Raw genomic sequence first — 25075 nt, 5'->3', positions numbered from 1 at the left:
TCATGACGGACAGATTAAAAACTAAAAGTACCCCCTCTCGGTTGTATGCCTCCACCACCCAGTCAAGTCACAGTTTAGATCCATGTCTATCCAAAATGTCATCACTTCATCATTTTATCTTTTTAGACATGTGTGTGAAATTGTCATATTTAGCACATGAATTCTAGATTATGGCCAAAAACTTGTTTTTTGAGGTCACAGTGACCTTGACCACCAAATTATAATTAGTTCATTCTTGAGTCCTTGTGCCAAACAGACGGATGGACGGACAACCCCAAAACATAATGCCTCTGGCCACGGCTATCGCCAGCGCGGAGGCATAACAAGTATCAAAATTGATGCAGCAGAACCAGACTGACCTGGTGCCCACATTAAGCATTACCCACAATGTAACTCGAGGATCACTCCTCTGGACCCACAAAAGGCTTTATACAACCTTTTTCACAGTAGTACTCCCCAACCCCTACAAACAGACTTTGATGAGTAAAATCAGTGGTGTTGGTGAAGACACTATCAAGTCACTTAAAGGTGTCAAATGCAAGATTGGAGGCATTTCTATTGCCTCTGCACGACTCTCAACATGGCGACGGCTGAGCCGGCGGCTTGCAGCTAAAGTTGCTAACGTTGCGAACAGTGAAAAGAAAGGCATAAGTGCTGACAGAGCTAAGAGTGTTTACCTGAAAAGACACCGGAGGGTTGGTGCTACCCATCAGCAACGACGCTGGCGGTCGGCTGTAAACGGCGTATGAGAGCATTGCAGAGAGCCGGCCATGAGCTAGCCAGTGGGGCACGCTCACATGCACTAAAATCTTGTGCGGCCGGCCCGGCGATGTCAACAAAGTACGGAGAAACTCGGATTACAACACATACAGAAGGAGAGCGACTTCATTCTCTGCTCAGGTAGACATCTTTACATAGCAAATAGCCTAGTTGTTTGCTGCTATATTAATGCTTTGGATTTTGTAAGAGAGACTTTAATGCTTATCATCAGTTAATGAATGCTAATTCAGGTCACATCCGGATACTGAGTTGCAAATTATTTATTGAACATTCACTACATGAAATTCTTTGCTAATTATGAGTTTATCATTATTGAGTTTATATCATCATCATCATTATATTTAAAAAAATTGAGTAACCACTTTTGGGAAAAATTGCATTGGCTAGGCGGAACTGCACTTTAGATAAGACTGGTCAAATCAAAAGACCAACACAATAAACTAATTTCACAGTTCTAGTGATTTCTCCATGTGTTAAAGGGACTATTTGTAACTTTCAGAAATGCTTGTTAACAGCGACACCTGTGGCCGTGAAATCAACGAAAGTCAGCCTCGGGCTCGCGCTTGCTTGCTCTAAATATACCTGAACGAGCGTCGCTCAAAACAGTGAGGCGACACACGTCAGCTAAAAGCACAATATCACTCTATATTTCACCTGCTGGGCAGTAATGTTAGCTGACCAGACGAAGGTCTCTCCATGAACATGATTTAGATCTGATCCTAGTGTTGGCTTTTCCTGCCTAAGTGCAGGCTGAAGCAGCGGGGCTCTGCAGCGTGTCTCCCTGCTCTCTCCGCCCGCAGAGAGCAGAGGAGACGCCGGCACCCGGTCGGTAACGAGAAGACAACGTAACTCTCTGAAGAGCCCCGTCACTTCACAAGACACGGGAAAGCTCTGTTGGTCTGGAGGAGCTGCAGCATTTATTTCTGCACAAATGTCCCCTGTGCATTCACTGGATATTCTCAGAGCTAAACTAACTCTTCTGCAGTGTGTAGTGAGCGCGCGTTCACATCTAGAGGTGGAGGACGCGCGCGCTGTCTGAGTGAAGGAGAGCAGGCAGCGGAGACGAGGCTCCGGCCACACGCGAGCGCGCATATGCGAACGCGCATGTGTGCCGACCGCTACATTTATACGCTTAAAAAGTTACAAACAGTCCCTTTAAGTTGGGGTTCAGTGCTGTATGTTTGATGTTTGAACAGTTGATTTTGTTCAGCTGTTCAGACAACCACTCATTCAACCACACACTGAGAGTTTGGTTCAGTCATCTTTCCCTCAGTCACTTTATTATTCCTCTGTCCCTCCATTTTCTCAGCCTTCATCTTAACTCAGCACACACATCAGATCTGCTGATATGTGTTAAAAGACCAGGGTAACACTGGTTTAAATACTAAACAAACACAGGCATCCACAGAAATAAAACCTGCACTGGTAAAAGATGAAGCTGTAATCAAGGACAAAAATCTGCACCATTGTTTTATATCTGACAGATAATTTTTCAGCTTCATTTCAAAGACACTATGGGCCTTTCGTAAACAGTTAAATAAGCCTCCCCCTTCATAAACAGAAAAATAACAGAGCGGATTATCTTCTATTCAGTTGTGGATTCAGCATGCTTCACAGTAGCTCTTTCAGCGGATAACATTATTCAACACAACACTAATCCTCCTCAAATTGCAGATTCACAAAATTCTTCTGCAACAGGCAACATTCAGCTCAGCTCATGTTAACCAAAAAAAGGAATAGAGGGCAGCAATAAAATTAACACTTCTCAGCTCATCTAATATCATACAATTCTATTCTCCAAATGGGAACAATAGCTTTTTGTTTGTCAAGGTTAAAGAGGCGGCACCTTCTGCTAAAGGACTAATGACATCATATATTTGGGCTCATGAAGCAGTAAACACTAGTCAACTATGGTAAATCCCCCTGATCATGGTCAGCAATGAAGATACGCATCATTTACTTTATTTCAGAGGGGAAGTGGAGGAACTATTTATTTGCACTGCGGCCTCTGTGCATTTCTGTTCAGAATACTAACACACACTTTTTATGCATGATTAAAAATCCACCTCTCTTCCCTTTCAGTCCACTTCCATCTAATTCCGGCCATCACCTAACAAACACCCACATCGGTCTGTCATCACTGCTGCTTTCTCCTTTTCTCCCTCATCCATTTCTCTGCTTCTCTTTAGCTCTTGCCGTCTCGTCAAACTTAACAGGTAGATGCAGCAGCTCCAGTAGTACCAACGCTGTCTTGCGTCTTCCCGAAACTCGGGGCTTTGCAGCTTTGAGGGTTTCTCCCGCAGACAGCTGAAGGAATCTTTTTTTGAGTCTATCATAAACCTTGCTGATGTAGGGATGAACATGTGGTGTATGTGCACAGCAGAGCCGAGCCTACAAAGTGAATTCTTAAAGCTCTATCGCTGAGGGGGAATAGAGGAGAGCTGCTGTCCTTGCCTGAAAAGGGAACACCGCACGCAGTGAGAAAATTGAACTTGCATATAAGAAAGTGAGAATGATGAAAAGGATAGAGGAGATGAGTTTTCTTGGATTGAGTCATTGGTGAGATCCTTGAGGTTTGAGGGAATTGGATACTGCACTTGGACAAAGTGAGGACAACGACTTTACTTTTTGTGACAATTACAAATCACCTGTTTATGCGCGTGCTGCTGCCTGGTGGGAGGTTATTTTTCTACTGCTGTCTGAGAGCAGTGCCTGCAGCGATACTAGAGAAGACGAGAGCAGCAGTTTGTTTTCCTGAGGGAGAGGGAGGCCTTGTTGGTCTCAGCCACACGGGAATACCTGTCCTGTCCTGTCCCAGGGTCACATGGTCATTAAAAAAAAAGAAGGCAGAGGACACGGCACAGACATGCAGCTGCTGTTCCAAAATGACCAACTTATAAAGGATGGGGTCAAAGAGAAACTCTGAATATATTCAGCAAATATAGAATGTGCAGAATGTGCAATGACCAAGCAGTCAGTTAAACAAGCTACTGTGAGGCATGTAGTGTTGTCAAAAATATCGAAGTATTGATATTAATCACATCAATACTGAATATTTTAAACAGTTCCAATATTTTCCTCAGTATCGATACACAGGTACCAGCTGTGCTTTCTGCTCTCTCTTCTCCAACAGCAGGCTGAAAAATGCACTGCTGTTTATCTTTTAATAAAAATCGAAAATTTCATGCCCTCAATGTCGTGTTGATTTTTCCCCGTGGAATCGAAAACAGAAGACACAAGCGAGGAGCATGTTTCTTCTGTCTTTAAGCACGAAGACCATTCACATCCATTCAAAGCCTTACACAGTAAATACCCCATATACACTATACTAACTATATTATGTAAAGCCTCTTTACTGCCCTTGCACTCAAAAACATTTGAATTACTTGTACCTTTCAACATATAATAGCATGAATCATTAACAAGAGTCAACCTCTGTGAGGATGCACTGTCGCACAGTGGTGCTTTGAGCAAAATGCTAACGCTAGCATGGTAACAATACACAATCACAATAACAGTGCTAACATACTGATGCTAAGTAGGTGTATCGACAAAGTATTGGACAAATTGAAAATTTGACCTTCTGACTGCACTGGATGAGGAGTCAGGGGATCACCAAAGTTATTACAATTAATCCTGAGGGGGACATGAATTGCAATGGCAATCCATCCAATACTTGTTGAGACATTTCATTTAAGGCCACAAGGAAAAGGGGATCCACAAAAGTCATTAGACGTCATTGTTTGAGAACCATTAATGTCTGTGCAAAATGTCATGGCAACCTATCAAATAGTTGTTGAGATATTTCAGTCTGGACCAAAGGTCAGCCAGACAGTCATGATGACTGCATTTCATGGCGTCTTCTGCCGAACAATTACTTTAAAGACACTGAATGAACCTGAACACTGGAGAGGCCAAAAGCTTGGACAGGATGAAGATCACAAGCCTACAAGCAAGTAGGTAAGTAAACCCATTTAGCTATAAATTAGCTCTTCAGTACATGAAAGCAGAAGCATCTAGCAAAAGTTAAAGTCTCTATTTAATGCAACACAAAGAAATACCTATCTTCATTTGGATCTGTGTAGACTTTTCAATCTCATCTGACTGTTGGTTTCCTACCATAAATTAATCACAATGTCAAATTCATACTGTAATAATTTATGTCATGTCACACTGGTTCTTACATCAGGTCTCATGTGAGACCATTAACCCCTGATGTCTGTTATGGAACCTCTGCATGATTTACAACCATGGACAGAGCTATGAACTGTAAATCAAGGTGATGAATTCTCCCATCAGGACACACAGATTGTCTCTAGCTTTAGCCAGTTCACTACACTACTTATGGCTTATTTCTGCCAAACCAACAATATTGATATACTGTATTTTTAGTTGCAGGTTGAAAATGTTGTGTCACAAAAACTTAAAAGTAATCAAGATCTCTTTCCACTTATGTTTTAAAGGGGACCATCTAATGAGACAGCATTACTAGGCTGGACTGAGAATGCTGACTGACAGACACTCAGCAGATTGAGTGTTTCTTCGCGGAAACGAGCTGGGCTGCTATGCTGTGCCGTCTACTGAATGATGTACTGAACTATGATTTGCAGGGTCACGGCACATAGCCAACGTTGCTCCCCTGTTATTCCAGGTTAACATGCCTTCTTTACATTCTGCCAGCAGCTGTTTAGTGTGTCAGCTGGATAGGCTGTACAGGGATGTTGTGGGAATAATCTCAGGACTCTCTCTGTGTCTGACACCTGAGCGACGACGCATTCCACGTGGGTCGCAGGTGCTTCCGAACACTATCACAGCTTTAGTCATGTTACCATCAGAGATCATAAAGTTCACTAAGAAACAATTTTCGCCCTCAATAATTTAGTTTCTGCTTTAACCAGTGGGCAACATCTGGGTCTGAAAAGTGAAGCCAATGGGGAAGTGCCTTAAACTTGCATTCTTTCTAATAGCCAGCAGGGAGCGACTCCTCTGGTTGCAAAAAGAAGTCTGATTTTATAGAAGTCTATGAGAAAGTGACCCTACTTCTCACTTGATTTATTACAAACATAGAGTTTTTTTTCACTAATTTCGAGTCTTCTACAATACAGCATGATGTTAATTTAGTAAATCATGGTCCCATTTAGAGTCAAATAGACCATAAAGCAGGGTATGCTTTAGGGCGTGGCTACGTTGTGATTGACAGGTAGCTACCACGGCTGGGAGTTATCCGTGTTTTCATTTTACAACTTTAACCCTTTCACAGTGTGTATTCAGTTCATGAAAGTTAATTATAACCTTTTGGGTCACCTAAAAATGTCTTATTCGGGGTTGGGTTGTACTTAGCCCCACCCTCTCGTGTCACTTCTGGTTACATAAAAACAAATGGTAAATAGTAAGTGGACTTGCATTTATATAGCACTTTTCTAAGCTTCCAACCACTCAAGGCGCTTTACAGTACATGCCAGCATTCACCCATTCACACACAAATTCATACACTGATGGCAGAGGCTGCCATGCAAGGTGCCAACCTGCCCATCAGGATTTAATCTAAATACTCATTCACACCCTTTGCTCAAGGACACTTCAACATGTGACTGGATGAGCCGGGGATTGAATCGCATACCTTCCTATTGGTGGACGACCTGCTCTACCTCCGAGCCACAGCTGCCCCAAGATGGCAACGGCAAAAAAACAAGATGAAAAAAATGGCAGTCCACAAACCAATGGATGACGTCCAATGGATGACGTCATGGTGACTACATCTACTTCTTATAATACAGTCTAAGGCTTTAACAGGGTGATATCTAGAAGGTAACCCCCAAGTTGCGAAAACGTGCGAAGACTTGCTTCCCGACAACCTATCCTAACCTTAACCATTTGAGGTCAATGCCAGATCATAACCAACTCGAAAGAGCTTCGCAACTTGGGGGTTACCTTCTAGACATGACCCTTCAACAGAGGCATGGAGGGGCTCAAGCCCTCCCAGCATGCACTGGGCAGGAGGTAATTAGACATTGAAGAGGTTGGATAAACATATATACCCACTTTTGGTATTGTGGGTGTTTGGCATTGTATTCATAAGAATCATACTATATTGTGTAGTCTTTGGACTGTGAGTGGCAAACATTCAACAACAAGATTTTTTTTACAGCTCATAATGCAGGAAAACCTAAATAATTTATAACCATGATAAGTACATTTTATGTTTTTATTTTAATGAATGCCCTATGGGTAACTCTCCGATGCAAATGTTGTCATCAACAAATTAAAGTGCACTCTATTTATAGGCAATGTCTCAGCAGAAAGACATGAAAAAGGTGAAAAGTCTGTAATTCAATATTCCTCAGGATGGCAAGAATAAAGCAGCCAAGGTTTTGAATTAGCATAGCAGAGTGGCCGTGTGTCAAATAAAAGGCCAAGATTGAAAACATACATATGTAAGGTCACTAAAGACATAAACTCTCTGTTAACCGGTGCACTTCCCTGCCCTAACCATGGTTGATGACTGTTTCCAAAGCATAAATTAGATTTCTGCCCTGCGCCGATCCTTAAAATCCTCCAATAACTTCCATGTGAATCCATTACAGTGTTTGACCTTTAACAACGCTGTGATACAAAGGATTTGATCCATTACATTTGGACATCTCACTCCTTCAAGCCTTTGAAGATAGTCAGAATATGTAAGTTATGATGTGGGACAAATCTAAAAGTAAATTTCAGTCATGCTATTTTCATGTTTAAAAATGCATCACGATTGTCAAAAATAAAATGGAAACATCACTGACTGGAATTGGCTTTTTGTCGAGGGAACCAGAGCGATGCTAACTTCCAGGTTGGCCTACAAAAATACGCCAGCAATCTATTTTGCAAGGGCACCGTTGCTGCATCCTGTGCTTAGCACCGCCCAAGACGATTGTGATTGATTTAAAGAAATACAAACAAGCCAGTGTGTTATTTTCCCTATAGCAGAATGATAATGTGTGAAGCCAGACCTTTCTTTAGTGCTGACACAGTGCTGTAGAGATATGTCTGGCTATGCAAAACTATAGAGCCACTAATATGGCTAATAAAAAAAGATACCAAATACATTATGCATGTTTCTGAAATTGCACATGAGCTTTTGAGTAGTGACTCTTCACAGCATCTCATCTATTTTGAGTTTAATAAACTGCACTCATTCCACTGAAAGGCTTGTTAAGATTGGCTAGTTAAATTTCACCATAAAGCAAATGAAAATCTGACTGAAGGCAAAGTGCACAAGGTTTAAATGATCTCTATGTTATGACATTTAAGCGTTTCATATTTGTATCTGCATTACAGTCTGCATTGTTGTGCAATTCCTCCCAGTTGACCAGCCACGGAGAAAGCAGAGGGCATATAGCGACTGAAGCTTGAGTAGGTGTTTCTCCTCAGGCAGTGTGATTGCATGTTGGCTGGAATTCCCTCTTCTCTACTTCTCTACTTGCTTTGTAAAAGCACACGTTTTTCTTCCAGCGGGTTACCCCCTGCAGATGCTCATTATACGCAAAAAGCGGGGCAACACTACTGGATTAGCCCTAATCTGAGAAATACAACTGGATTCAACCCACATGCTAAAAGAATATGACAGAAGGAAATCTACAGCAGCAATACACAGACACGGCCTGTGGCTACTGGAGTCTTCTATGGAAGAATACACTTTAATATTTCACTGCACCGCAGTAAAAGCGCTGCTAACACTCCACCTACACATGCTTTGCATATACTGCAAAAACATCATCCAAGGACCACTATTACAAGAGACAGAGGAATACAGCACACTCAATTTAAAAAGGCTGTAATGCTGCAGAACCTCACTAGAACACGGATTCACATTAAAAATACATCAAGAAAAGGAGCAAAGTGGAAAATGTTATGACTGTGTGCAAAGTAGTTTCAATTAACTCGTCAATATTCTTCATTCTAGAAATTAATTAGTTTTATGGATTAAAATGAATCATAAAACTCAACTCTTAACCTTTTCACAATTCATTAACTCTAATCATCTGTTCTGGTGCTCAGTCTTGTAAAGTTGCATGACACAAATGTCTCACTATGGACAGAAAATAGTATAAAATATGAATAACAAACTAATAAAGTATAAATTGTTTCAAGTAAATTCAAAACACTGATGCGCTTGACGTGATTTTGCCCCTCTACATTCAACAGCTGAGGCGCATACAACTTTCTCCAACTCTATGAAAGCAAGCAGCCCCTCCTAAATTATTCACTGCCCCAACGGCATCTTTGGTTTTCTTTCGTGTTATTCTGTGTAGTTCACAGCTTGTTGTCCTTGGTTAATCTCAGGTAACATTTAGTGAATAGCAGCAGAGCTTTCAGAGGCGGCAGCCTCCCTGAAGGACGTTGTGTAAGACTGCAACAAACTGCTGCAGCATCACTGTAGCTTGTCAGTAGTGATCACCGTCGCTCCGTTACAGCGCTGACAACATGTACGCACATTCTGATGCACAGGATGAAAGACTAACTACACATCTCCGGTGGCATGCCCCCGAACCTATTCAGTGCTAGTCCGCCATTTTACAGCATTATGAACATTTGAGGAAAAATAAGAGTCTTTCTTACAATAGCTGTGAGCCTGTTTGGCCAAAAACATGTAGCTTTTTGCACTGACTGATGTCTTCAGGCAGCTGATATTTAAAAGCCTCTGTTGTAGTTGTGGCCATTTCTTTAGCATCAGTGCTCCCTTGTTCAAAGGAAGCGAATGCATTTATGCTGCACGATGACCCATGAGTGTCGTGTTGCCCCATAGCAATACACCCTAAAAGCTCTTATTAAACTAAGGGTCAAACCATGTATTCATGTCAGCGAAAGTATCGGTTAGTAAACGGCATTGCCCTCAAGTGAAATGACGCTTTAGTTGGGTGCAATTACACTAAAGACATTCTGAAAGCTTTTATGTTTTTTTATTATGCTCCCCACTGACAACGACATGACAAATGTGAGGATGAGCACTTGTCAACTTGGGGCAGGTCATCCAAACTGACAGGACTCTGGCTGCCGTAGCAGTAGCTCAGATATTTTTATCAGTGCATCGTGATAAAAGGACATGCTTTCTGTTCAAGGGCTCCCAAATTGAAAGGATCCATTTAAAGCTTTCAAACGAAACACACACATACAAGATGTCTGGTTGTCCAAATATCTAAGTGGAGGTGGTGAATATGTTTTTCATGCTGAACAAGTTTTGATAATTTAATCTAGCCGTGCACTGTGTTTTTTTCCCTCTGATTATCAGTGACCTCACTGACTCTGATGCTGCTAGCTTCAATAATAGTTTATTGTGTGTGTACACACATTTATTAGTCTGGCCAAAGAGTGTGGATTAAGATAGAAACTATCATGCAGAATGCTCTCCCTCAGGCCAAACAATTTGACAACCTTGTCTCTGGTGCTCATGCATCATTCATGACTTGTCGGTTTAAATGAGCTCTCAGAGTTATGATGGATCCAAGGTTGTTATGTATTGTTTGGTTACGTTCCAGCATGTTTGTTTTACTACAGTAACTACAGCAAAACTATGTAAAGCATTGCCAAATTGGCATTTACCTTTAGATATTACAATATTTTCATTTTGTGAAATATGTTTTGCATGAGATTAAAGTGCACTCTATCTATAACATGAGAGTTAGAGAGGAAGATCGATATCACTCTTGTATTTGTACAATGAATTCTGAAGCTTCCGCCAGCAGCCGTTCAGCTTAGCTTAGCACAAAGACTGGCAACAGGGGGGAACAAAACCTACCTACCAGCATCTCTTAAACTTACTAAATAATATGTTAAAGGCAGAGTCGGCGATCTTGAGAAACTGGCAAGAGTACACTAGATTTTTAAAAATGACCCAAATGAAAAACCCAACCTAGAATTGACAACTTTTTTCCAATGAAAGTGACATGAAACGCTCTGCCACCTCATATTTTGAAGTTGGCACTAGAACAATTTAAGAAAGCTGTTAAAGGTTTGTTTTTATCACCCCAATGTTTTCCTTATGGATTATCTCTGTAAACTGATTAATAATAATGAGTTTTTATTGATGATATAATAATGTGAATCTTAATTCTATTTCATAACGTTGTTTATTTTCATACATGGATGTCTGCTAGTGTGTGTAATCTTATCTTTTTTTCTTCTTCTCTATCTCTTTTTAACATTTGATTCTCTTTTTATAATTGATTAAGGTATGCACTGCCTTTTTTATATGTGTCAAAAAATTAAATCTAAAAAGCAGCGAGCAGCACTAGCTCCAAAAGACCCTAAATCTAGCGAGAACGTTGCCAACACTCACAGTCCCTTCAGGCCCTTCAGGCCTCCCTCCAAAGTCACTCCCCCAAAATGATCATTATGAACGCAAACAACAAACATTGTTATTGTTAGCAGCTGTCAAGTTAGCAGCTTGTGGAAGACTCCAGTGACGCACAATGAGTGCACGGGCAGAGTGCGCACAGGCAGGCAGGTAGTCCTTTTTTCTTTTTTGTCAGAGAATTTGAATTATTGATTGCTTTTGGGATGTAATTTCAACTAATATATTAAAAAATGTTTCTAAAATCTTTACCAACCGTACCTTTAAGATTTTGCTAGTTGCCTGGCAACCTCACAGAGAGGTAGAAGATACCAGGAAGTGTTTGCGTGGAGCCAGAGTAATAGTCCTGCACATAACCCCCCTATAATATCACCACGAGTCGTTTTTGCATCCAGTTTCTGCACTAATTAAACAAATAAGATACAACATGTTAATAAGTGAACTTTAGAGGTGCTGGGAGGCAGATTTTGTTACCTCTAGACAGAGCAAGCTATTGTAGCTGTTGATTCCCTGTTTTCTGTCTTAATGCTGGCTGTGGCTTCATATTTAGTGTACGAAACGGCTATCAATTTTCTCATCTAACTCTTGGCAAGAGAGCGAATATGCATATTTCACAATATTTCTATTTTATTCTTTTCTATTCCTTTAAATAATGTATTGAATACTACACCATCAGATCTTATAATCAAGTATCCCCAGCCAACTATGAAAAACATGACTTTCACACAAGGTGAATGTGATCTTTTCCCCTTCTGCTTTACTGAAACACATCTTATCATGAAGTTGTTTAAATGACATATTAGACATTTGGAATGTGCTTATGTGTGCTGCTGCTCCTCTATCCCCTGCCTGCGCTGTTTCTTTGCAGATAATAAGGCAGAAAATAATAGGATAGTTCTAGCTCATACCATCAGTGCTTTAAGTATACTTTTTCACTAGATTTGCATACAAGCACTGCATAAACTAAAATGTCCTTATTTGGACACAGCTTATGAGTCAATGTATTCACCACCACAGTCTTAATAATGCAAAAGAATAAGAAGTAGAAGAAGAAGAGGAGGAGGTGGAGGAGGAGGAGATCTGGCTACATGAACTGGTCTATGCTGCATTAGTAGGACTGTCCGTTGCCTACACAGTGAAGTGCTCTAACATTAGCCTCTGTCTGAGCAGCATCACACTGGTTGAGTCACAGCAGAGGGAGGATAGGTGGCTATAATAGACGCTCTAATAAGAAACACACTGTCATACTGACATTTGATCAAATCAAAAGTTCGTCTCTGGAACAATTCTGGTCTGAACAGATTCACTTTAAACAAGAGAAGTGAGTCTTTAAAAATGCATGAAGTTGCTTTTTAGGGTGATTTTTTTTACATTGCATAGATTGGCAACATCTACTGTAACTAAATATGTGCTCAGAAATTAAAATTAATTTACAAGCATTCATGTAAATTAGTGTGACAGTTAATTGTACACTGAGTAAATGCTTTGGAAATAAAGATTTGAAATGATCTGTTCTAGGGCTGCAATTTTGAAAAAATATCTAATTGCAATTATTTTGACTGATATTGCAATTGTGATATAATTTTCGATATTAGAGGGAATGATATTCTTTATTATAATAATAATTGAATCATTATTCTCATTTTCATTGAAAAACATATTAAAATGATTATGGTGTTATTTTTGTGGCAATACATATTTTTTTAAATGGTATTTTTTTAACAAATATTGCGATTTTAACAAATACTGCGATTTGAAAATTGCAGTAGGCCCTATTGCGATAAAATTTCGATTAATTGTGCAGCCCTAATCTGTTCCCGCACTGTCACCATATCCAAAAACTACAATCCCACATGTACTTGATTGAACTCCTCTCTCAATGTCCAGCCGGAACAGGGGCTCTGTGTCCGGTGTCTCTTCCTGCCCTGACCTCAGTCTTAATGGATATAACCTTCACATTTATGCATTTATGCACCCAGTCTGCCCTGGCCTGGGGCATGGTGTCACATCAATACATCCTGCAGCTTCACTCCAGCCAGCCACAAATTGGTGAGATAATAAACACAACAGCACAGTGAAGTCCTCTTTGTCGGAATCAATTCAATCAAGTTGCGACGACTGCAAATAGTTTGCTGCGATGCGTCATTGGCTGTTCACAGGTTTGTTTGTTTTTATGCAAGCATCACCCTGAAGATTCAGTGTCTCTGGCCAGGGGGAAGTTGGAGAACAGCCATATATTAGCAGAGAGGGACTGAGAGAGAGAGAAAATGAAAGCTTGGTGGGAATTGATTTTTCCATACTGGAGAACAAACTGGAGCCACACACACACACATACACACACACCACTGCTGGACTACAGCCTTCCACCTATTGATCAACGCTGCCAATAACACAGTCATTTGCCATCAGGGATTTGTAACAATCATTATATACTGACCCAGCTGGAGGACAGCAGTGTTGTCCTGCTTTATTCCATTCAGGGTCTGCACAACAAACGCAACAAATGAGCTCTGAGCAAAAAGTCCTTTCATTTATACAATATATAAAACTGGAAGTTTTTGCAGACAATCCCAAAGATCACAAGCAATAAGCAGATTTAAAATCTCAGTCATCTTAACACTTGCTAATCTAAAACTTTATAAAAAATGTACAATGTGAGCTGTGGGAAAGCACAGCAATGACTGTCATTCCTGCCAGAATAGAAATGTGTCAAACCATAATCATCACATTCATTTGCTACATCAACACCTGCCAGGCAAGCAGGGCATTATGCAATCCAGACTACTAAAATAAGAATAATAATGGAGTTTGGTGCATTTTCAAGAAATGTCTTAGTCACAAGCTGGCTGGCTGGTCGGTATAATGAGCTGCTCGCTGGTCTTTTTCAACTGGGATGCATCTAGCTTAGCTTGCACCAGTTTATCTCGGCAAAATTAATCCTCCTGATTATCTTGTTTTAATGCTTATCCTGTGGGAAGAAAAACTTTAAGCTTCTTTTGAAAACAATGGATTCAGGTTTACTCCAAAAGAATCCTGGCAATGGTGTGTGCATGATCCAAAAATATACATTTTTAAATCAACAGGCCTCTATTTTCCCTGTTTAACTCTAAAGGGCTCAACATGTGGCATCTTTTTAGTTCCATTCAATAACTTGTTGGAAGATGAGGTGACAATAAATCCAAAAATTAAACATTAGAAGCATCATCCTGCATAATTAATTCAGAGGACCAAAGACAACCCGTGGGTTAAAGATGACTAGAGGGAAAATACTGTAGCTCGTTGACACTGTAACAAGAAATGTTTCTGCTGGATGAGTAATTTTACATAATGGTTTGCTTTTGGCCTCCTCGTAATGAAAAACAGGTCCAAGTACGACAGTTTGTGCTTTACACAGGATCTGGACAAGCCAAGCATGTAATATTCATCTCTTCCTCAGCGACAACAGCTGAAGTGCCCTTGAGCTAAGCACTGACCCCACAGCCGCCCCAGTGTAATCACTCAGCAGCCGACAGTGCAAGGCTGTGGTCGAACAGTGTCAAGGTGTGAGTGAGTAAACCTGCATCTCACTGAAACTTCTCCCCAAGGCTGCTGCTCTCCCCCTTCCTTTTATCATAGCCGAGCCCTAGATGTACGAGGTAGGTACACTTGTGTTCAATTTCCCTTTCCCTTTTTGGCCCTTTTTCTCACTTCATTAGGTTACACAGCCGTCTCTACGGCACCTGACAGAGTTGGGAGAGCCGCAGCTGATCCTTAAGCGTGAAGTGTGAAGTGCAGTTGGTGGGAAGAAGGATAACAAATTAATTCTCCAGGCAGAGCTCGGTGCCCTACATGGCAGAAGGAGTGACTGGTAGACCAATTATGAAGCCATCTCACACTCCACAGCCCTTCCTATCAAATCCATCATGTTTGGAGAGATGACTACATGGATTACAGCATGTTACAGTTGATACAGCAGGCTATTCATACACCAAAGGTGTAGCAAAAAGAATGTACACCACTATGCTGTTGGTAATGTGATATTTAAATTGAATAGATTGTATTTATTGACAATCAAATTTTCTGATTTGGACTAGGGCTGTAAGAAAATAACAATACACTTGAGTACCACGATATTATGTTTTGTAATAATTTTCTCTTTTAGATTTTATGCATATGGTTAGGGCTGCACGATATTTGCGATATTAAAGGGAATGATTTTTACATCATTATGCTAATTTTCATTGAAAAACATATTTAAATGATTTTGGTGTGATTTTTGCTTGGATCATTCTGTACCAAACAAAGATGTTTTCTTAAGGCTGCAGAATATGATGTGTAGGCCAGGACCGCAGCACCACAATATTGAATTTTAAATGGTATTTTGACACACATTTAGCCTTTAACAAATATTGCGATTTAAACAAATACTGCGATTTGAACATTGTAATAAGCCATATTACAATTTCAATAAAATCCCGATTAATTGTGCATTATGGTGTTGTGTTCTTAATATTATGACAGTTTTCCTAAAAGTAGATAAAAAAAAATCACAATATATTGTCTTGCTTACAGTATCACAATATATCGCAGTATATTGAATCATAACACCTGTATTGTGATACGTGTCGTATATTCAGATTCTTGCCAATACACAGCCCTAATTTGGACCCAAACACAAATGGGTAACAGCCAAAAGATGGCTACTAATTAGGGCTGGGCAATATATCGATATCGATATGGATATTGTGATATGAGACTTGATATCGTCTTTTGGATATCATAATATGGCACAAGTGTTGTCTTTTCCTGGTTTAAAAGGCTGCATTATAGTAGATATCATTTTCTGAATGTATCAGACTGTTCTAGCTGTTCTATTATTTGCCTTCACCTACTGAGTCATTACATCCACATTACTGATGATTATTCATCAAAAATCTAATTGTGTAAATATTTTGTGAAAGAACCAATAGTCAACGCTACAATATCGCTATCGAGGTATTTAGTAAAAAATATTGTGATATTATTATATTATATATTATATTTTCTCCATATCGCCCAGCCTCTGCTTTATATTTGACTAGTGGTGACAAATGAAGATTTTTGTTTTCATTTAACAGTGGAGAGACAGGGGCGTTTCAGCAGCAAGACAAGGTCAAATGCAACAATTTGCATGATACAACCAACCAGTAGCCGCCATCACAATACACTTTCTGACTGATGACCACCACCTAAAGCCTTTATCCGATGTCACAGCAAGATACTACAATAACCAGATTAGCAATGTTTGTTTACCCCGCTTTTCAAGTACAGTCATCTAAAGTGCTGCACATAATCAGCGTCTCTGGAATTACTGAATTACTCGGTTTACAAAATCACTGTGTTTGGCCAATTACAGGCCATCATGCTCCATCATCCAGCTGGTGAGTTTTGGATGGAGTGACTGAGGAGAGTTTGTGTATCAAGCCAGACACTTGGCAGGTGTTTTTTTAAGCCCGATCCATTTTATCACAACACCCAATTTCAGCTCATAAACATCTGTGTAATTTTCCTATTGGCCCGCCAACGAGACAATTACAGCAAAATATAGTATTTAACCTACTGTGTGTGTGTGTGTGTGCGCGCGCGTGTGTGTGTGTGTGTGTGTGTGTGTGTGTGTGTGTGTGTGTGTGTGTATGTTAGACTGGAGCCTACCTCTGGTTACAATTTGAAAAAAAATATATATAATTGCCTAATTTTTTTAACCAAAAGCAGTGAAATTCATGAGGGTTTTTTTATCAACCAGTTTATACACTGTGTATATATAACTACTCACAGGCGTGTGTGACAGAGAAGCTGTTGGAGGACTCCAGGTTGTCAACATTGTAATTGAGGTGGAAGGGTTTCTCCGTCACATTCTGGTTGGTGTTATACAGCTGGACGGCAAACCTGAAGGCGCTGTGCTCCTGCACCGTAGAGCGCATGAACAGTCCACCTACAGGAGACAAAATGTGACATGTAACAGTGCTCTGGTTCATTCCCAACATACATGAAGAATGCACTTTTTACTTTGAGTGGGGGCAGTGCTGCACAATTACGCACGATGATTGATAAGTTAATTTAAAGAAAGGAAGCCAAGAAATGAATGTTAGCCTATACCACTCACTAAATAATGCATTGCAGATGAAACATTTTCACAATTTGGATCAACTCTATTTTTACCAAACCGCCTACATAGACGCGCAGGATCCCACAACCTTCTGTGCTGTATGAGAGGAGTGAACTTGGTAATGAATTATGCAAATGACCCAATCGGTGCGACTTGCGGAGACGTGTCCTATTTAGTGAACAAAGACATATAGGCTATGTGTAGTCAGAGTATCCCGTTGAACTTACCAATGTTGATTTGGTTCGGAAACCCTGCCAGCGAGTCCCCCAAAAAACACAAGAAAACAAGGACTGTCGCTATTACGCGATGCCACATTTTTCTCCGAGAAGTGAAATCAACAACTCCGGGTCTGGATGTGACAGAGGGAGAGCAGGGAGAACCATGTAGCTACACGGGCTGGTACGCAAAGAAATCCACAAGATGCGGCGCCTCTCTCTCTCTCTCTCTCTCTCTCACTCACTGTGTGCACCCACGTTGAATGTGTGCCAGCGCAACTGCAGCGCCAGCCCTCTGCTGCTGCTGGAAACCTAAAGCCAGTGTTTTATCTCAAAGATGGTGGTGGCGGAGGAGAGGAAAAGCAGATATCCTCACTGTGGATGAGGACCACTGAAATGGGCCAGAGAGAGGGAAGGAGAGAGGAAGAGAAGAGGAGGGAGGAGGGGGTTGGAGGGGGCGTTTATCAAACTTGGTCTGACGTTGAATTATAATAAGAGCAGCCTCCCGTCTTCCTCCTCACGTCACTGCGGAGTTGGTGTGTGTGAGGCGGTGTGTAGCCTCTGCTGGGTTTTGGTGTGTGTGGTGCAAAGGCAGAGCAGCACGGACCAGCATCTTAGTATGGACCAATAGTACACTGCTGACTTTATATGCAATGTGTGTATACAGGCCATGTCTGTCTATCTAGCTATGTATCTTTTTTTCTCAGATTCATCTCGTCTCCCTCCCTATTGTGATCAGATCCTGGATCAGATGTGTAGCCGCACTCATGCAGCAGTAGTCCTACATACCAGCAATATAATCTCAGGCCGTCCCCTGCAGGTGTTTGAGTGCAGAGGCTGTACATGTGGGGAGCTAATGCATTTATTTATCACTGTTTAATCACTGGTTGCCAAGTGGCCTCACTAATGCTATAAATTAGAATCCTAATTGACTTACTTTTGTTGCACTTATCTGAGAGCCATCTCTCATCATGCTGTAGAGGTGTGTTTCTCAGTGGTAAAAATCTAAATAAAAAAACGACAGTGGCATAAAATATGTTTTCTCTGATATAAGTTTCCCAAATAATCAATGAATTTCATTCATCATTGAGATATAGGAATGGGTTACTTTTTCACTAACATCGGTGAAAAGACGTTTCAACACATTTAAGGTACAGTGTGATTTGGTGGCATCTAGTGGTGTGGTTGCAGATTGCAGCCCGCTGAATAACCCTCCGCTCACTCCTCCCTTTCCAAGGCTGCGGTAACGTGAGCCGCCGAGTGCGAAACCGTGGTAACGCCATTCGCCTCACTCAGAAGCCATCCTTACCAACACTACTTTCGGAGCAATGGAAGCATACTTGCCAACCTTGAGACCCCAGAAAGAAGGGAGGATTTCAAAAACATCTTGAGATAACTTCTGTTATGATTTGACGCTACATAAAAATATATTGATATTTAAATTGAATTGAATATTGTTGCGAAGGAGGCTAAATAACGCTCCAAACTTGCGCTAAATTCTGGCGGAGAAAAACTGGCAATTTTCAAAGGGTTCCTTGACCTCTGACCTCAAGATATGTGAATGAAAATGGGTTCTATTGGTACCCATGAGTCCCTTTACAGACATTCCCTCTTTATGATAATCACATGCAGTTTGGGGCAAGTCATAGTTAAGGCAGCACACTGACAGCTGTTGTTGCCTGTATGGCTTGAGTTTGCCATGTTATGATTTGAGCATGTATTTGTATGCTAAATGCAGTACCTGTGAGGGTTTCTGGACAATATTTGTCATTGTTTTGTGTCGTTAATTGATTTCCAATAATAAATATATACATACATTTGCATAAAGCAAGCATATTTGCCCACTCCCATGTTGATAAGTGTTAAATACTTGACATATCTCCCTTTAAGGTACATTTTGAACAGATAAAAAATCTGCGATTAATCATGATTATCTATGGCCAATCATGCGATTAATCGCAATTCAATATTTTAATCGATTGACAGCCTTACTGCTAATGGATCCTCCAAAATGACATACATTGTTCCTTTAATGATCACACAATTAGTTGTTTGTCTTTAAACTGTCTGAATCTCAGACAGACAGCGGAGAGTCTACGAGGGCGGGAGCAGTGCAGACAGATGTTTGAGCGTGTTGAGACTTAAACTGTTTGTGGTTCAACATGGTCCATCCAATTATTACACCATCAATGTGACAGGGAAGTTGCGCTCCGCCTGGCAATCAGACTCGCTTGAAAGGAATGGGAATCACGGACAACATCAGTGTGCACCAGCGCCGCAGCACGCAGTCATCTCTATGAGTTCATTGCCAGGTAATCTGTGGCCTTAATACTTAACGACGTCAATGAACCTGCAGCTAATCTCAAAACATGCTCCAGTAATGACACGGTGGATACAATTCTACTAAGGCAGTTCTGCCTGGTTTGGTGTAAACTGGTATAAACTTATTGTTATCTCTTTGTTTTTTTACTGCTTCTCATTCACAGCACTGCAGCTCTGTTTACTTCTGTCTGAATCAATAGACTGTAATGTCTGCAGCCTGTTCTAAATGCAGCATGTAGGGTTTTACCAAATCACACCGCCTGAGCAAGTTTACAGCTGATTTTCAGTCTTTGACATTTCATAGGGCTTTTTATCATACCGTAATTTGTAATTTAAAACATTTTTCTGTACTCCACACTGCAGTACTGTACAGGAATGTGATATACCTGTAAATACAGTTATTGAGCTCTGTTTCTGAAGGACGACCACTCCTCTGCCTGAAGTTCATTCTCTTTAATCATTTATCTATTTCAAGACATTAAAGTTAAATCACTTTATCCACTTCAGTATTGCTTACTCACTCTTACATTCCATTAGATCAACTGAGCAATACAATATCAATTATGCTCAGAAAGTGTGATTTGTTGGAACAGGGGTGTATGTGTGTGTGTGTTGTATATATCCAGAATATATGGGTGCTGGAGTGGTAAAAATCATTACAGCTTCCTATTTAGACTGCTGCAGAACCAGCACAGCAGAACAGCTACAGAGCCCGTGCTTATTGATCTGGATGTGATTTAATGCTTGGCATACAACTCTAATCTTTCCCAGGACACAGCGAGTCGAACAATTGCACTATAATTAAGTTCAATTTCATGAACGACAACAATGTCTGGATGGTATGACCTTTTTGCAGACGTACACCACTGTTAGTATGTCATTTGTTGTTGTGAGTTCCCTGCCACTTGAAGGATGTTTCAATTAGTTTCAGTCTATTTACAACATAAACTCTGATTGTTTAAATGAAATTCTTGCAAAACACAAGAGGTGTTACCTGCAATAAACACTTAACTAAGTTCTCCATGCTATGTACTATATATGTAGGAGGGAATCTGCCAAAATCAAGAATAAATAAATGACTCAATAGATAAATAGATAAATATTTCATTAAATGTAGCAAAACTAATATTAAAAATAAATGTAGCCATTAATGAATTGATAAAATGTGACATAAATTACTATTTCTGTTTTAATTTGCTTATTAATTCATTTATTTTTGTATTCCCTTATTTATTTACTCTTCTGTTAAATTTTCTCTTTTATTACCTCCGCCAAGGCCGAAGGCCTAGGAAGGAGGTTATGTTTTCACCGGCGTTGGTTTGTTGGTTTGTTGGTTTGTTGGTTTGTTTGTTGGTTTGTCCGTTTGGAGGATAATTCCAAAAGTCCGCAATGGATTTGAATGAAATTTTTTAGAAGGGTGGGGTGCAGCACAATAAACAATCCATTATATTTTGGTGGTGATCCGGATCATTATCCAGCTTCAGGAATTTTAATAACTTCGCTCAGCCTTTGCATTAACACCACAGGCTTTAAGACATACGCAGTGTAACTGATGACGCGTTCATGAGGCGTCACCCAGCTCTCTCCTTCTGCCAGCTTTCCTCATGAAACACGGGGACATTACAGTTTACTTCGACGAATGGCGCACTTGGTGACTGTTGTAAAGAGTGACGACAACACTTTAGGTTAGTTTTATTTAGTTTCTGACCACTTCCACTGAAGTGATTTTACGATGCTGCGCTCTCCGAGTGCACTTCTAGTTTATTTATGTATTTATTTTGATTAATTTGTAAATGTATTTATTTATTTTTGCATTTATTTATTATTTATTTTATATTTATTTACACTTTACAAATGAGGGGGCTGTCACTCAACATGTGTCATGGGGTCAGAGTGCATAGACTATATGCTGGCCAGCTAGCTGCCGCTGAACCTTTGGTAGGTTCCGTCCTCCAGAAGATAAGGGACTGTGCAAAAATTATTGGTTTGGTGTGGAACTTTGTGTTGTACTTAGTAGAAAAAGGGATTTATCAATTATTATAATTATTAAGTTGGTAATTATTATTAAGTTTAGCTTCCCAAGGAGCTTAAGCAGTGCTGCTCTGTACGGGTCCACCAACACCCTACAGGTCCCCTTCAGCGGCCTCTCAGAAGAATTTGTGGTGACACGAACAAGAGAAGCCATGGAGTATAGAGACTCCAGGAACCCCAAAGTAGCAGCAGCTGGCATAGAGGTCCGCACAGGCAGAAAGTGGAGTGCTGCCAGAGAGTTGCAGGTGGCAGAGGCACGGCTAAGGCAGAAGGCCCTTGTTGGGACAGTGGCAAAAGGGCGATCAGGCCTGGGCTACTTTCCAAGCTGCCAAATCAGCAAAGCAAAAGGGAGAGAGCGACAACATCTCCTCCAGGAAGAAGTGCGTGCAGGTGTTTAGGAGGTACGAGTCAGAAAAATGGTGGGACTCAGTCAGCAAGAGCTTGGACAAGGTGGGAAAACATACTGCAGCGGAAGATTACTTGGTCGGATTTCTGGCGGGCTGACATCTACTGCATCAGATTCCTGGTCCAGGCATTCTATGACACCTTACCAAGTCCGGCAAACCTTCACACATGGGGCAAAGATGAGACACCTTCCTGCCGTCTGTGTGCTGGTAGAGGATCCCTTCAACATCGCATCAGCAGCTGCCCTAAAGCCTTGGCTGATGGATGTTACCGCTGGCGCCACGACCAGGTGCTCAAGACAGTTGTGGAAACTGTCACCACAGCCATTCAGTCCAGCAAACACCGCCCCCAGGAAGAAAACCATCACGTTTCTCAAGGCTGGAGAGAAGCCCCATTCCCTACCACAGACAAGACCATGCCGCCTGTCCACAGCCCCAGACTGGCAGCTGAGGGTGGATCTCGGAAAACAACTAAAGTTCCCCGATCACATCATACACACGAGACTCCGCCCAGACTTGATCATCTTCTCAGACTCCACCAAGCAGGTGATTATGTGGGAGCTGACTGTGCCCTGGGAAGAACACATGGATTAGGTTCATGAGAGGAAGCTCGCCAAATACCAGGAGCTAGTGGAGCAGTGCAGAGGCCGGGGCTGGCGGGCTCTCTGCGAGCCGATTGAAGTGGGCTGCCGGGGGTTTGCTGGTCACTCAACCTGTAAAGCTCTGGCAGGGCTTGGAGTAACCGGAGTTGCAAAGAGGGGGGCCATACGTACCATCACTGAAGCTGCAGAGAAAGCCCGTGGACTGTTGCTGCTGGGATGCAATCCGGGACTTGATCAACCCCGGATGGGTCACCTGGGTGAGGGGGTATGATGTTGAAAGACCCAAAACCCCCGATGACCCCAGGAACATCACTAATGATGCATCGCAGCGCATCCTAGAGATGTATTTTGCAACCCAAAACATGATTTATTTGAGTCCTTCTCTTGACTTTGAAAAATAAAAACGCAACTACAACATGTCAAAATAGTATAAAAATGTTAGACTGGTAACACCTGCTAAATTGCATACGCCACATTAAACCTCAATATCTTAATGGAACTTCTAATGTGTGCCACCACATTAATAAAATCCTGATACGGAGACAGAACTGTTGTCCTCTGCATACGGCAAAGTGCACCTTTATGAACCTTTATGAGCAAGTTAAAGTTTGTCATCTTGATATAACTATTAACGTAGTCTCGCATAGCCAGACCTACCAACCCTGTCACCTAAAAATTACATTCCCATACAACGAAACTGCATTGTGAATTACGTTTCAAGGGAAACATATTTTGTCGCGGGTTATGTTTGCTTTTGACGTATCACAAAAGAGTTTGTAATGATAGTATTCGGAAATCCACATACGGAGGACAGGAGGTTGGGTTGGTGGATGGGTCAATCAAACACAGAACTTTCACCCAGGACACTGCTGTTCGTCTCACTAAATATCAATGTTCACTGATTTTAATTTATGTCCATATCTTAATAACGTATCAAACATAGTCATTTTAAGCCAAACCATGATGTTTTTTTACTAAACCTAACTAAGTAGGTGCCCTTGCAAAATAGATAGCGGAAGGGGAGGAGAATGCCGCGTGAGAAACGCAGCATTCTCTTACATTCTCTACATCCGGTGAGTAAGCCTGCTAAAAATAACAATACCCACCCCCTTTCTGATCCAGTCTCCCCACCCTGATCATTTTCATACAGTCCCTAACGTGTGACGGTTCTGACAAAAGTGCAGGGAAAGTGACATGAAGAGAGAAACTTTGTTTGAATGAAGAGGATCTATTTGCCATTGTTATTATACCTTCCTCTCTGCCTCTTAATGGGTTGGTTTCGATGGTAATTTATGAGAGTGTGACTGCAGCCTCTGATTCTCTGGGATCAATAGAAGACAGTGACTTTCAGGATAACACAGTTTCCCTAAGTGAGAAGTTCTCTGACAGCATTTCAATAAGTGTTAGAAGTCTTTACGAGAGGACTGAAGTTACCATCACACTGCCTCCTAAGCACACCTTGGGCATGCTTCCCACTTTCCACCGTGGCAAATGAGATCCGCTCAGGGAGCCTCTCACTCTCTGTCTGATACACAACCTCTTTAGCAAGATTCAATTGAGTGTAAATGGCAGCAGGTTCTTTCCAGAACTTCATATGAAGTTTAAGTAAAAATGGCATTTATGAAGTGTCGACCATATGGGGTGCACAATTAATAGCACGGAGTTGTTCTGGCATTAGTCCAAGAGGCTAACATGAACAATGTGAAGATAAACCCCTGCACTGTTGTAAGTGGTTATAGGTTGGTTTTAAAATAATGTGTCTAGTGTGACACGTAAAAACAACCACGGATATCACAGAACAAACATGTTCAATCACTCGTCAATGCCAATCTATCGAAGTCTGTGAACTTAACCTTGTTTTATATATAGCGATTGCTTGTTATAACCCACAGAATTATGCACACAAGTTGTAAGCCTGAGGGAGCATAGTGGCCTAAATACAGACAGTGCATAGCGCTGTTAGCGGAGAGCATGCAGTTACAATCAGAAACATCAGACATTCACAGTAATTAAATCATCAAAAAGGCTACTGATTTTGAATCAGTTGTAATCATGCTTTAAAAGTCAGTGTGTATGGAGGACGGAACCTGCCAAATAAATTACTCGATAAATAAATAAATGTCATTAAATGTAGCAAAAATAATATCAAAAACAATTAATTAGTTGATAAAATATGACATACATTTATATTTCTGTTTTAATTTGCTTCTTTATTTATTTATCTTTGTAATTCCCTTATTTATTTATTTCTGTTTAATATCCCCCTT

The 25075-nt window shown here is 40.9% G+C and overlaps 1 protein-coding gene across 5 annotated transcripts in view; it reads right to left on the bottom strand.

Moving 5' to 3' along the window:
* The window catches only part of gria3a (glutamate receptor, ionotropic, AMPA 3a), an 85525-nt gene extending 67589 nt beyond the window's left edge, over positions 1-17936 (bottom strand). For 2 of the 5 annotated variants that reach the window (XR_012590390.1, XM_074611477.1), the window contains exons 1-2: positions 17462-17936; positions 16902-17060 (exon numbers count right to left, since the gene is read on the bottom strand). Coding sequence is in view for 4 of the 5 variants with exons in the window: in XM_074611477.1 (XP_074467578.1) it covers positions 16902-17060; positions 17462-17549 (247 nt within the window). In the remaining variant the exon portion in view is untranslated. The remainder of the gene's footprint in view (positions 1-16901; positions 17061-17461) is intronic. The other 3 variants (XM_074611478.1, XM_074611476.1, XM_074611475.1) reach the window with 3 other exon arrangements.
* Positions 17937-25075: the final 7139 nt, after the last annotated feature.

This window comes from Sebastes fasciatus, chromosome 16 (genome assembly GCF_043250625.1).
Source record: "Sebastes fasciatus isolate fSebFas1 chromosome 16, fSebFas1.pri, whole genome shotgun sequence".
NCBI lineage: Eukaryota > Metazoa > Chordata > Actinopteri > Perciformes > Sebastidae > Sebastes > Sebastes fasciatus.
This window is presented reverse-complemented; position numbering and strand designations above follow the sequence as displayed.